At 41.4% G+C, this 14,041-nt stretch overlaps 1 protein-coding gene across 1 annotated transcript; it reads right to left on the bottom strand.

The window, feature by feature from the left end:
- Positions 1 to 2,032: 2,032 nt before the first annotated feature.
- Positions 2,033 to 12,933, bottom strand: LOC107038171. Its single transcript, XM_015257093.1, has 5 exons — positions 12,915 to 12,933; positions 6,954 to 7,107; positions 4,673 to 4,904; positions 4,091 to 4,480; positions 2,033 to 3,337 (listed from the first exon to the last, which is right to left on the bottom strand). Exons 1-5 carry the CDS (start codon positions 12,931 to 12,933, stop codon positions 2,033 to 2,035), a joined length of 2,100 nt encoding a protein of 699 aa, XP_015112579.1.
- Between the last annotated feature and the right edge of the window lie 1,108 nt (positions 12,934 to 14,041).

Here is a 14,041-nt window from a genome sequence, read left to right as displayed (position 1 = left end):
ATCGTGCGATGACATTTGCGAAACTGCAAGGATTTTCGGCTGCACCCAGTCCTCGATTCTGCAGTGAAAATTTAATCACGCATCTTCGAGTAATTTATTGCCGACTTTGATAACGCACTTAATGCCCGATGCGGCACAGTCTCAATGATATGGCATTGCAGCTGTCCCGGTGTCACTACAGAGCAAACATGAGAAATTCACAATTCCACTCTCGGTAATGATTCGAATGAGCAGATAAGCATATTATTTTTTCATGTTTTTCAAACATAACTATATTGAAATATCATATATACAGAGATCGTTAACATTTCTTATCCTACTGTACACACCTCTACGTCCTAAAAAATTCACTGGGGTGGTATCCCTCAGGCGGCGCCGTAGCCAGCCCATTTTAAATACTAAGATCAGCAGCGAAAAGGTAAATCGGTTGAAGTCGACTTATCTCGCAGTTGAGTTTTTCAGAAATATTTCCGAATCCAAGGGAGATAGCGAAATTTTCGTAATGACATTTATTGTAGCTCTCAATCGGCTCGACAAAAAAGGTTATACCAAAAATTTTGCTGTCTCCCTTAGTTCCCGAGATATTCGTTGAAAACTGGCCAATAGTCAAAACTAACTTGTACCACTTCGCTACTGAGTTGTAATCCTACTTTTAAAAACAAATCCTTATTCCTAGTGAGCCACTGGTCGGTGTTCGTCCATGTGCAGCCGAAAGATCGACTGCGGTTTCATGAAATATACATATATACAATGAGGAACACTATTTACAATAATTTAAATACCTAATCATCAAATGTACAAAATAATTTGAGTATTCAGGGGATAAGTCAAGTAGATTGAGTCTCTGTGGTAGAGAACTTGCATGCAGCGTATTTTTCCCTAGTTTTACTATTCCCCCATTCTAGATAAACCGCAGATGCCTCAGCAAAAGGAATTGGGGATAAATATTGCCTAAATTTTTTATGATAATCGAGTGAATGTCAGACGTTTGTGAAGACTATTATTGCGGTCATGGCGGCCCAAAGTGGATGGGGTAATGCTGAGGGGAGAGGGGAGTTGGTGTCATCCATTGGATGAGGTGGAGTGAAGATGGGGTTAGGTAGGCTCGAGCCATTCTATGATTGGTCCAGCATTCGACCTCCCTTCCGATGTCATTGGCGATTGGAATTTTGCTTTGAAAAAAGTCAAGAAATTGATGATTTTTTTGTACATTTCATTGATTTTTTTCAAAACTTCTATGCAAAATCCCAGATAGCCTAGGCGAATGGGTGAAAGACAGGAATTTTTCTAAATGGACTTTAACACGGGCTCTTATGGGAATTCGGAAAAAAAATATTAAAAATGGAAAAAAAGTCGCCATTTTCCTGAAATTTCGCACTTGGGTGGAGCTATCATGGAGGAACGTGAAAAAAAAATACAAGTGCGGAGAAAATACAACCGAGGAGAATTGTTTAAAAAGAGGAACGCCATCAATTTTTTAAAAAGGATCATAAAAAACTCATGAAAAATAGGAATTCTGCGTGCGCAACTTGTTGTAAGCGCGGCAAATACGAACGGAGTAGTGACGCTACACCATTCTCACCCACCTTTTCTCATTGTTCACCATTCTCGCTTTTTGTTTCCCCATTAATTCAGTAGTGAAGCGGTAAACCGAGTTAAGTCGATTTTGACTATTAGCCAGTTTTTGCTGAATATCTCGGAATCTAAGAGAGATAGCAAAATTTTTCTCATGACTTTTTTTATAACGCTCTATTGGCTCTACAAAAAAGGTCATGACAAAAATCTTTCTATCTCTTTTAGATTCCGAGCTATTCGTCAAAAACTAGGCAATAGTAAAAAACGACTTAACCCGGTTTACCGCTTCGCTACTGAATTATTTTCCAGTAATCCAAGACAAGCCATAAAAATAGAAAAGTCATAAAAAGAATCTTTCGACGCCAAAAAAGCTCGAAATACATTGAAAATTGGTAACTGACCAACAGCTTCCCCTGCGTTTCGCCCCCGCACGCCGGCCCGCCATAAATACCTGAACCTACCCCCTCCGCCAATGACCCGCGCAGCGCACCACCAATTGCGCAGCCATAGCAATTAACAATAACCGAAAGTTCCCCGTCGCCGAAAGCCTCCCCCCAGAGGACCTCAAAAGCCCGTACCTGTGCCCCAAGCTCTGCCTGAGATGCGCCCTGAGCGCGGAGTTATGGCTGGGGGTCCGTCCACACTGTCTCAAAGGTGCCTCCCACAGATTATCATCCCTCGGCCCAACCAGCAGCGTATACTGCCCACTCCAACTGACTCCCACCCTCGCCCTCAACCCGAGCGTCGATGGCGCCTCAAGAGCGTGCCGAACGCAGTTCCTCGGCCACGAACTCAGCGGCTCAACTCTCAGTCCCCCACTCCCATCGCTCACAATCTGAGCTCCACATCGCGCCGCTATCGAGAGATCGCCAGCAATGAGTTGGCTCTCGGCAACGTGAAGATCGAGTTCAGTTGTGCCGGTGGGAATTGGAGAGACAAATGGTTTCGCTGTTGTTTCCTCGCGTCTCTGGTTTCCCCGGAGCATCGTGGCAAATGACTCCGCCAAAGAGGGGTGGGTTCTCCGAAGAAGATGGCGGTAGGAGTCGTCCGAGCTCAATGTTCTTCGCACAGCCATGTCCGCCAGGGATTCCGTCGTTTCTTCCAGTTTTCTTCTTTCAGTCTGTCTTTCTGTGGTTGTCGTTGTTGTGGATGTGGTCGTTGATGTCGTCTCGGTTTTCGGCTCGACGACGGCTTCCTCGAAGTTTATTCTCGGTATCATGGCCGCGCTGAGGCTTCGGTCCTCCTCGTAAATGTCCAACAGCTTCTTCGCCATTTCCGGCTTAATCCACGGAGAAAAATCCCTTTTCTTCATCTGGAAGTTCTTCGGCTGAAGTTGGTCGGCATTTCTTTTGAATCTCTTCGTATTTTCCGTTTTTGAATCTGAATCTGTCGGCTCAGAATTGAGAATCTCTTCAATTGGGTAACTGAAGACAGTCTCTTTCGGCTCGATGAAGTCCCGCTCGCTGAGCTCGTGACGGCGCAGGCGCCCGGCGCGTTGGACGTAGCTTCCGGCTGCTGTCACGGCGTAAATGAATTTCGTGCACTTGGGGTCGGTGTAGTACTCCCAACGGCCGGTCCACAGCAGATCGCCGGAGAAAACGGTGAGCTGGCGCTTTATCCACAGGCCGCCCTCGCAACTCTCGCAGTTGGAGGAGATCCACGAGCCACCGAGAAGGGCTGGCAGGGCTGCCACTTCGTGAAGAAGCGGAGGACTGTTCTCGGTGCCGCGGGATATTGCGCTGCAGACTAAACAGCCTTTTATCTAGGAGGATAACAGAAAAAAAACGGGGATTTAGGGCTGCATTCGGTCGGCACCTCGGGGATTCGCGTATTTTCGATGAATATCTCAGAATCGAAGGGAGATGGCACAATTTTTGATATCACCTTTTCTGTAGGGCTGAATTCGCGCTGCAAAAAAGGTCATTACAAAAATTTCGGTATCTCCCGTAGATTCGGAGATATTCCTGAAAAACTTGGGTGAGGGCTTCGCTACGGAAGTGGAATCGTTTGAGGGTGACTGAAGTGTTTGGTAGGGTCGTGCTGTGTACGGGCAATTCCGGTTTATATATTAAATTCATCTTTACTTCATTCACTTTAAGTCATTCTTACTCTGCCAAAATGAAGAATTAAATAAAAATTACCAGAAAAAAACGTAAAAAATACGTTTCGAAAGGTAATCCGCGAGCGAAGTAAAATTCAGAAAAAAGTGTGAGTCGGAACTGAAATTGTACGAATCGCCACGTAAATTCTACGATTTGTTCCTATAAAAATTGCCGGAAAACGATTCCCCATTATGGATTACGTGAATTGTCCCGTCATTTTTCCTGAATATTTCTCTCGTCGCGTAGACGACTCAAAGATTATACGGCCCTCAGAGATATAAAAAAAGCGATAAATTTCTGAGGAACAAAAGAGTCCACTTGTAATTTTTTCTCAATTGTTAATAAAAATACACAATAAACTGCAAAAAACAAAGAATACATTTTCGAATTTGCAAATAATTTTCAATCCTCACCGTGTCAGCTCGGAGAAGTGCAGTGGGCTGGAGCGACGTAGATCTATGCGACTTTCTGAGATAAATATTTGGCGGTAAACTCCCCAGGAAGAGCTCTACTTTCGGCTCCCCATTGGAGCCCAATCCAAATGCTGTCGATGTTGAGGGCTTCTTTTGAACCCTCACAAGACGCAACTCATTGAAATCAATGCCCAAGGCCTCCAAACAATTGAGAACCCCATGTTTTCTCGAGGGAATTGGACGCTGAAAGGAATTGAATGTAGGACCTTCCCAATTGAATTTTGACATACGCTTCGGCGGCTGTTCGTAGATTATTTGTGGTACGTAGGGCCGCCAACGGGGCTGCGGTGTGCAAGTTACGTTCACACGGTGGGCAAATTTGTGGGCAACCTATTAGTAAAAAAAATATTGATATCCTTATAGTTATCGTTATTATTCAGAATGAAATGAAGTATTTTTTTAAAGTTTTTTAGGCCGCGTCTTTATTTTTTTTCTCTTCCAGTGATGACCCTTACGCATTTTTTGTTGTGATAGATTGTCGTCGGGTTCAAAAAGAAAACATTTCAAAACATTTTTACAGACCTGTCGTGTGAGGGGCACAATGTGAACGCGCTCCAGCTGGTAACTGGCTTCCGCAGCACCAGGAGCTAATCCAGATGATGACAGGATTCGAATGACCCCCCTTGCCACAACAGTGTGTGTCGCCACGCTGCAAGACTCCTCGGCATAGTGATGCCTAATGAGTAAATATGTGCCATTCTCGAAAAATGTGTATTTCCTGATGACGTATTCAGGACCCGCCCTCACCTCGCATCTGCCGGGAAGAGGGAGAGTTATTATTTTTTGTAAATAAGGCAGTGATCCTAAAACAACATTGGGGAAGGGAGGAGTGCAATCGAGGGTGAAATTTTTTTCCGGGGGATTGCGCGGCTTTCGGGGCCTTTGGATCTGGCGAAAATTGAGTTGTTGGGGGTGAGGTAGCACAGAATGTTGAGCGAGGTAAATGGACGGAGGGAACCTCGAGCATTCTCGTAAATTATGATGAGGTTTGTGTTGGAATTATTATGAGTGAGACGTAGATGAAGGCAAAAAAGTCTCTAATGAGTTCATTTTTCTTGGTATGGATTGTATGTTTAATAACACCGGAGTCAGAGTGTTTATAAGAATTTTGTTTAGTCTCAGTAGAGTGGAGGAGTGGGATGAATGCCTCTTTATGGATCAGATTTTTGACCAGAGTTCGTCACCAATTTCTTTGTGTCGAATCAGTCTCTCGGAGAGCTTTGAAGAGTAAAGACGTGCCCTCATTAATAAAACCAGTTAAATTCAAATAGTCAATCACGAGTGTTTTCATTTATCGCCATAATCCCAATAGTTTGGAGTACCTTGGAAGCTTCAAAACTGAAGTCAAGGATGGTTTGCGGGATGAGGGACGGCGGAGCTCGATAGGTACACTGAGAGAAAAACGACAAAGTTCTCAAGCAAGTCTTACTTGTACCAAGAAAATAGTTTTTTGAAAATTATCAAAAAAGGATTTTTTTGGGCCAAACATGTGGAGAGTGCGCCGGAATGAAAAATTTTTGTCGCAAAAATAGATTTAGTACACGGAGAGAAATTTTTGACAAAAATTATCCAACCGTTCTATAAAAGTGTATCGCGAGTCATCGCTACCTCATTTCTATCCCGAAATTTAGTAAAAATTAATATCAAATTTTATTCTACGTTAGAGAAATTTTATCCTGATAAAAATAAAAATTACCGTGCCGGTAGAGTAAAAATTACTGTAACAGTAGGGTAAAATTTACCAACCGTTACCACCGAAACAAGACTTGTTTGACAACGTGTTTGTTTGTCTCTCAGTGTACAAGAACTTTGAAATAATATTTAAAATAATATCTAAATACTTTAAATAATACCCACAATCTCCGATAGAAATAACGTTCCTAAAAATATTAAATAAAAATCCCTAATTGTAAACATTACCCAAAATACTGTTCAAAACTTGAAATGAAGACTCCAAAAAACCCTCAAATAACTTACGGAAAATGGATAAATAATGAAAAAGTTATTCCGAACGAACTGAGAAGTTCTCTCTCCACCTTTTTCCGATCTCTCTTTTACTCGGGATCAGTCATTAACGCCCGATACAACGATTCGTTCCCCACATGTCAAAGAGTCTGTCGAGTCTCCTTGAAAGGGCCCTTGCAAAACCCAAAATTCAAAGCTCCCATTTTTCCCAGAATTGAGAGGAGAAAATTTTTCACGCCAGCGGAAACCTTGGTAACACTCGTAAATAATCGGACAATAGTGCAGGGCGTCTGGTGTTGCTCTGGGACAACTGAAAGACGAGTCCCGTCCTTCGCACCAGTGTCACCATTTCGTGACAATGCATCTCCCGAGACCGTCGATTTGGCTCCACAGAGTGAAGGACAATGCGAGACCGAAAATTTCCACAGCCAAAAATGAATTTAATCGGAATATCTACAGATCTGAATGGCAGATTGGTCGATCGATTCTTCACTCATTTTTTACAGTGAATAGAATCCACTGACGCTCATGAGGCTTTTAGGAAAAATCGTTCATCCGAATTGAGATGACTGACATTTCTACGCGACTCTCAATTCAGACTCTGATAAATGAGAGCCAAATCCCTAACCATCTCTGAATATTCGACTACCGTAAAGTATTTTATCATCCGGTTAGGGTCCCCCATTAAAACCAATGAGAACTCGAAAAACTATAACGATTCCCCGAATTCACGCCATGTGTTCGTAATGAGGGGGCGAGAAAAGTGCGCGGCGGCAACTGCTGAGGAAGGGAAAGAGGAAAAAAAGAAGAGGAAGATAAGGGGACGGAAGGGACTCACTCTTGAGATAGCCAAGTAGAATGGAGTCTGTCTGGCGTATCGTCGACGATGGTCGCTCTGTCCTCCTGGATTGTCTCTCTGATTGCGTTATCGCACTGACTGCCCGTTGTGTCGGTCCAGTCGGTGCCCCAAATTCCACGACTGTGACAGGCGCCTGAAGAAAAAAAAAGGAAACATTTCCGAAAATTATTCAAGTTCATCTGCGAGAAAATCTGAGAAAAAATTTGGGGATAATTGCGGAAAGAGTCGAGTAATTGTAGAGGGAACTCGATTTTCTGGAGTTTTTTTCCAGTGAATTATCGCGCATGCGTTAGAAAATTCTATCGGAATTCCATTGAAAAATTGATAGGAAAAATTCAATGTGTTTTTTTCTATCAGAATTATGAAACTCAAATTTTCCGAGTTTTTTCCGCATTACAGAATCCGAGCGGAAAAAGTTTCGAGAGAAAACTGAGAACAGAAATTCGAAATTCATTTTTTTCTCATCGAATATAATAATTTTTTCATACGCGACATTTCCCTCCACAATTACCAACCCCACAGTAAATTGTGCCGCGTTTTTCAACTTAATTTTTGCCCAACATTTCCCTAATTTTGTATTCGTAAAAAAATGTGAGCCAAATGTGTAAGAAAAATAAAGCAAACCCAACTGCAATCACTTTATCAAATATAGAATAATAAACCCTAAATAAAGGAGTTTTCTTTACAAAAAAACGTCAAGAAATTAATTCCACAGGTCATTTACCCGAATATCGCCCTTTCACGTTCCCAACAATTCGATTGTATCGCTCTGATACACCCGGAGAAAGGAAAAAACTAAAGCGTTTCTTGGTCGCACAGGCCAGTGTTTAGATGCTGAGCGATAAATTCGTGTCATATCTTCCGTGTACAAAATTTTCCCTATACGTATCTCGTCCATCCGGGCGGTTTGTCCACGGGAGTCCAGTGCTCTCCTTCTGCACGGCCGAGCGAGAGAACAACGCGCCGGAGAGAGATATCCCCGGAGCAGGTAGGCCTATCCCCGAGTGAGATGGAAGAGAGGAGGGCCCACCCGCTGGCTGGGACCGTAGATTTAGGGCCTGACAGATTCCGAAAGATAAATACCCACGTATATTGGATTATCTACGTTTCACCCTGTGGATTCAACCCCCTGCTACTACCTGAATCTGTGCTCGCGCTCGAGGAAGACGGAACGGAAAACACAAAAAATAACAGGCGAAAAAGAGGAAGAGTGAATACCCTGCGGCGAGGACCCAGGTGACAAGCTCCGATCCTTATCCCACGCGGGAGACCGGAGTTTTCGGATATTTCACGGCTCAAAATCAGGAAATACCTGCTATTTCCCTTTTTTCCGAGTTTTGTCGTTTCATGGGGCCCTCGGCGAACCCTTCACCGCCTCGGGTGGGGAATAAAACACCGGGGAATGGCCGGGGTGACGAGATGAATATTGAGGAATGCCTTTTTCAAGGAGAGGATACGCCGTGATGTGAATCCCATTTCAATTGGCAATTGCATCGGTGATTTTTCAGTCGCGAACACTTCTTTTTAAATGTTGAAAATTTTTGGCTGAAATTTGAGGGACGTTTTTTGGGAATTTTGGCGAATTTAATTATTACTGAAATTTCAAGGAATTTCGAAATTGCGAATTCAGAATTTCGTGGAAAAATCAAAGAACTATATTGAGGAATGCCTTTTTCAAGGAGAGGATACGCCGTCATGTGAATCCCATTTCAATTGGCAATTGCATCGGTGATTTTTCAGTCGCGAACACTTCTTTTTAAATGCTGAAAATTTTTGGCTGAAATTTGAGGGACGTTTTTTGGGAATTTTGGCGAATTTAATTATCACGGAAATTTCAAGGAATTTCGGAATTGCGAATTCAGAATTTCGTGGAAAAATCAAAGAACTGAAATTCAGGAAATTTCAGTTTCATTTTTCCATGAAAGTGAATAAAAAAATGAAACTTCCGGTAAATTTTAGTGCAATTATTCCCGGAAAATTAATCAAAAATCCGGAAAATTCAGAGAAATCTGTCGTTGAATTCCCGATTCCCCTGAATTGTCCGAGAATTCCTTAAAAAATTCCTGAAATTCCAAGAATTTCAAAGGAATTCCCTGAAAATTTAGGGAAATTTGGCCGTGAATATTCATTTTCTCCGAATTCAATTTTTTTTCCAGAAAAATCTGCCAAATTTATTCAACAATACAAGAAAAAAAAAATTTTTTCAACTGAATAAATTTATTTATTTGTTGAGAGAGCCACTGTCGACATCCGCAAAACGCAAAATTGCTGAAATGACCAAAAAATCTAGCCAAATCTCAGCAGGAAACATCTGACATTCGTGGGATTATCACATTACGACAAAAAAGGGGGCGATAATGAATGGGAGCGGTTGGTTAACCATTATAAATAGGGTGACTGGTGGAGGACCATAACACCATCTACTCCGACAGATTTTGGGAAAATTGTGAAAGCCCCCGCAGGATGTGCTCCCCTCATGCCGCTCAGGGGTGCACGTGTGCGCGCGTATTATTGTACGGAAAACAGTATTTGGGGGTTGATCGAGCGCCGGTTGGTCGTCTAGGATTACTATAGGGACAGCATCGACAGGGGAATCGTCAAAAACTTTAGCTCTGCCGTTTGAAATTACTCTTGACGATTGAAAACAGGCGCGCACGTTTTTTTTAAATTCTCCTGTCGCTCGTTTTCTCCTTCAACTCGAGGGTTTCTACATCATTATGCACTCGAGCGCGCCGGGCGAAATTGTGGGTGGGGGCAACGGAAAAATTAAATATTCCATTCTGATGGGAACGTTGACACTCGATTACACACTAGCATCCCTCTGATATCTGCGATCATCAAACTCTTTATACTCGCTCGCTATCGTTTCAATTGGTATTCATACCTGAACGGGAGCCTTCGGGTGCGTGATGCTATGTGGAATTTTTTAGGAGAGTCGCCGGCTCAAATTTATATTTTGGAAATTTGAAAAAAAGGGAGAAATCAATTTTCGGTGGAAAAATAAAGACTGGCACACTGACTGAAAAAATTAGATCTGCGAGAAAAGTATGTGAACTTTTGGAGAAAGATTGATGAAATAATTCCAAATTTGCAATTTTTAAAAATCACGAGCATTTTCAATAAATATTTTACAAACAATCAATTTTCCCCAATAAAAATCGTTTGTTCGGAATCGTAAAAAAATTATTCATATTCATAATTTGATTAGAAATCGATTTCATAATTAAAAAAATAAGGTTTCCGAAAGTTTAAACAAGTTTTAACACTCAGTCTCTTTTTATTCTATTTTATTATTGAAACGTTGCATTTTAAAAATTTGAAAAAAATTCCCAAGTTTATTTTTGGAGAAAAATCGATGAAATAATTAAAAAATAGCAATTTTTGAAAATCACGAGCATTTTCAATAAATAATTTACAAACAATCAATTTTCCCCAATAAAAATCATTTGTTCGGAATCGTAAAAAAAATATTTAGATTCATAATTTCATCAGAAATCGATTTTATGCCGAACGAATATTTTTAAAAAATAATAATTTTGTGCAAAAATGAATTTTAATTACTTTCAATCACAAAGTGACTTGGATATCCTCAATTGGTTCAACACGACAGAAAATCTCAGTGCAACGATCCCCCGATTTTTCAACAATAAATTTATAATTATTATTTTGACTCACCTATTATTACAAACAACAACAACACTGTCCTCCGCACGTCCATAATTCGAGATGTACCAATGAACCTCGCTTCAACCTATCACAATCACATATTGTCGATTATCCAGCGTAAATAGCGAACACGCGGTACGTAAAAAATAGAAGCACAAGCGTGTGGGATGAGAAGTCGAAGAGAACTGTCGACCCCGAGGGACCAACCCTAGAGCTATATACATTATGCCCCCACTATTCTCCCAGCGTGGGTCCTGAGAGCAGCCTCGGTGGCGGCAGGGCCCGGCAAGCCGAAAAATTCTTTCCCCACCGAAGATACCCGCTGCGAGGGTTTCAAGGCTCCACTGCTCCAGCTATCTTTTTCAAAACTGATAGGTCGCCCTGCCAGCGGAATCTCACTGGGATAGATATGACATACACGAAATGTCACTGGCTGTCATGACCGGATAGATAGAGGATAGAGGAATTTTCAGGGATTTTTGGAGGCCATTATTTTTTACGCTGACATTTCTTTCATAAATGAATCATCCAGAGGAAAGACAATCACTTTTTTCAAAACGAGATCGAAGGCGTTATCATTTTAAGTAGCTCTACCCTTACGATAAATTCCAAGAAAATTAACATTTCCATTGTAATCAAAAATTAAAATCTAAAAGAATTTTTTTGACGTCTCATAAAAAATAATCCACCGTTTTGCAAACAAGTCTTATTATTTATTTATAAGAGGGAAATGTTTGAAAAAATATCAATATTTTGCGAAATTTAATTTAGATAATACTGACTGGGTATGAATTTTTTCAAATTTTTTCCGTGCAATTTACTTGAAAAATTAAAAAACTGAAAATATTCAAAAGTACAGCGTGGCCCGGCCGAAGGGCAGAGCTACTTTAGGGAAAAAAACACTTGGTAATGTGTAAAATATGGAGAATAATTATAACAATCACGTTGCAAGCCTCACAACGTGGATTTTTTATCGTGAAGATGTTTAGAGATCATTCCTCAATTTTTCTATCAAAACTAAACATAATAAAAGCGGACATTATCTCCTTCTTAATGAATAAATGAATACATACTATTGACGAAGCCATCATCGTGCTGCACAATGTTGTGTTCAGCGAATAAATGCCATGTTCCAACCGCCTATTGATGCACATTAAATCCAATTTCCAAATTCCCGATTTAATTCCCTTTTACACTCCCTGCCGACCCATATGCCAGTCCTCGGCGTATTTTCCTCCTTTCATTCGTCAAATATTCAAAGGTTTTCCCGAAAGCAAGGAAGCGTCCCTCCATGTAGGCCTGAGCACAATAGAATGCCAGGAGCCGCATGGACAACTATATCCGGGGCATCACGTCCCTCTCGGGGTTTCCCAACCATTGTCACGAAAAAACGCTCGGTCTTGCATTGATAGGTTGAAGATTTTTGGGGTTTGACTCGCTCCGTGAAGAAGATTTGTGACGCGTGGATGGGACGAAATTGAGAAATCTCGCTTGGGTGGGCCCCCGCCAGTCTTGAGGCTGCGACCCTCAAGTCAGTTTGAAAAAAAAACATCTGCACTCCCCACTGAATTTAACGGGCATTTAGCGAAAATTGATTTGGATCGGAGGACGCCCCATGTGTGTGTTCATATAATGGGATCATTGTCGTGACTTTTTGGAGACCTGGTGTGTCTCACTTACGTGGTGGTTTTCCCGGCGCACAACGGGAAATTATATTTTTTGTATAAATATGGTGGAGTCGGAGACCGCCTGTCGCCTCGGGGGATTCTAAAGTAAACACTTAATCACTAGATTTTCGGAAAACTGACACACCGAGAGGACAATTCAATACACAGAGAGAAATATTCAATGAAAATTACGTATCTTTTCCGTAATTACGGAGCGAAATGTGGTTGTAGGGAATTTTACGGAACTTCCACGGAATTTTTTCAGAGCGGTCCGTAATTTTTAGCCGAATCTCCTGTGAAAAATTACGATACCGTCACTTAAATTGTCTGAGGGGATTCCGTAATCGGTGAGTGAACTGTGAGTTCCGTAATTTTCACTGAACATTTCTCTCCGTGTAAAAATTATCAGAAAAAAATGTAAAAATAAATAGAAGAGCGAAGTAAAATTCAATAAAAAATGTGAGTCGGAACTGAAATTGTACGAAGGGAGGGGAGAAAAGAGTTTTATGGCACACGTGCGTCGAGTTCAGCCGCTGTCTCTCAGTCCGTCCGAAGCTTTATTATTAATTTATAATAGCGCACTTACTGGGGAGGAAATTTCACTCACATCCCCCTTTTCTCAACATTGCGGGGTTTTCCCGTCTCGTAATTGAAGCGTTTATACTTCTGTAACTTCACGAGGGCTATTCCACTTCATTTCCACGTTTGCCATCCGTCAAAAAACAATTTTTTCTGATGGGAGTGGAGAGCGAGAAAATTTCAGTGCAGCAATAAGTACACGGAGAGACATATTCAGTAAAAATTGCGAAAAGAAAGAACGAAGAGTTATCACATAAATTACACCAGTGAATTTCATCAGAGGTAAAATCACAACAAATAATTTAAAGAATATTGATGGTAAACACAGTAAGACGATTGATAATTTCAATTCGATTGCATGGCCAGCAGCATTGTGAAGTACGATCCCGATGTCTTTACAACCTGCAAATATTAATTAATGACTCGAAGAACAAAGCATTTCTCTCGTATTCGAGGCCGAAAAGTACTCACTACTGTAAATAACTCGAACGACATAACCAGGAGTTTACCGGCGGTCAAGTGACACGGTATTTGGCTCCTCATTATGACGAATTTGATCAACTGCTGGGACTTCAGGGAGATTTCGCACCATCGCGAATGTATCCTGAAACGAAGGACACCCACCATTTAAGGAGAAAAGTCACTAGCGAAGCGATAAAACAATTCAAGTCAACTTCGATTATTAGCAGTCAGTTTTCTGTGATTATCTCGAAATCGAAGCCAGATGGCAAAATTTTTGTAAAAACCTTCTTTGTAGAGCGAATCGAAAGCTACAAAAAATGTAGTCACGAAAATTTCGCTGTTCCCCTTAGATTCGGAGATATTCCTCGAAAACTCAACTCAGAGCCAAGTCGACGTGAATCGGTTTACCCCTTCGCTACTGAAATGGAATAATGTTTGAAGGTTTCATCGTACAAATTCTTCTGGAAATCAATGCTGTGATCCGTCACCCGCTGAGCGACGAAGCATACGATGAGGAAACGCGTCATTACGGCTGCGATGAAGACGAGGTTCTTCAGAATTTCTCCAATATCGTCCAAATGGAGCACTAGCTGGCGAAATAAAATTTAGTCAACTGGCATCAGCACTCGAGAACTTATTATGTATTGTCGTCTCACCTGTAATTCAATCATACTCATATCTATCATGGTCAAT

Source organism: Diachasma alloeum, unplaced genomic scaffold (genome assembly GCF_001412515.2).
Source record: "Diachasma alloeum isolate Michigan unplaced genomic scaffold, Dall2.0 Dall_scaffold_00279, whole genome shotgun sequence".
In the NCBI taxonomy this organism is placed as follows: domain Eukaryota; kingdom Metazoa; phylum Arthropoda; class Insecta; order Hymenoptera; family Braconidae; genus Diachasma; species Diachasma alloeum.
This window is presented reverse-complemented; position numbering and strand designations above follow the sequence as displayed.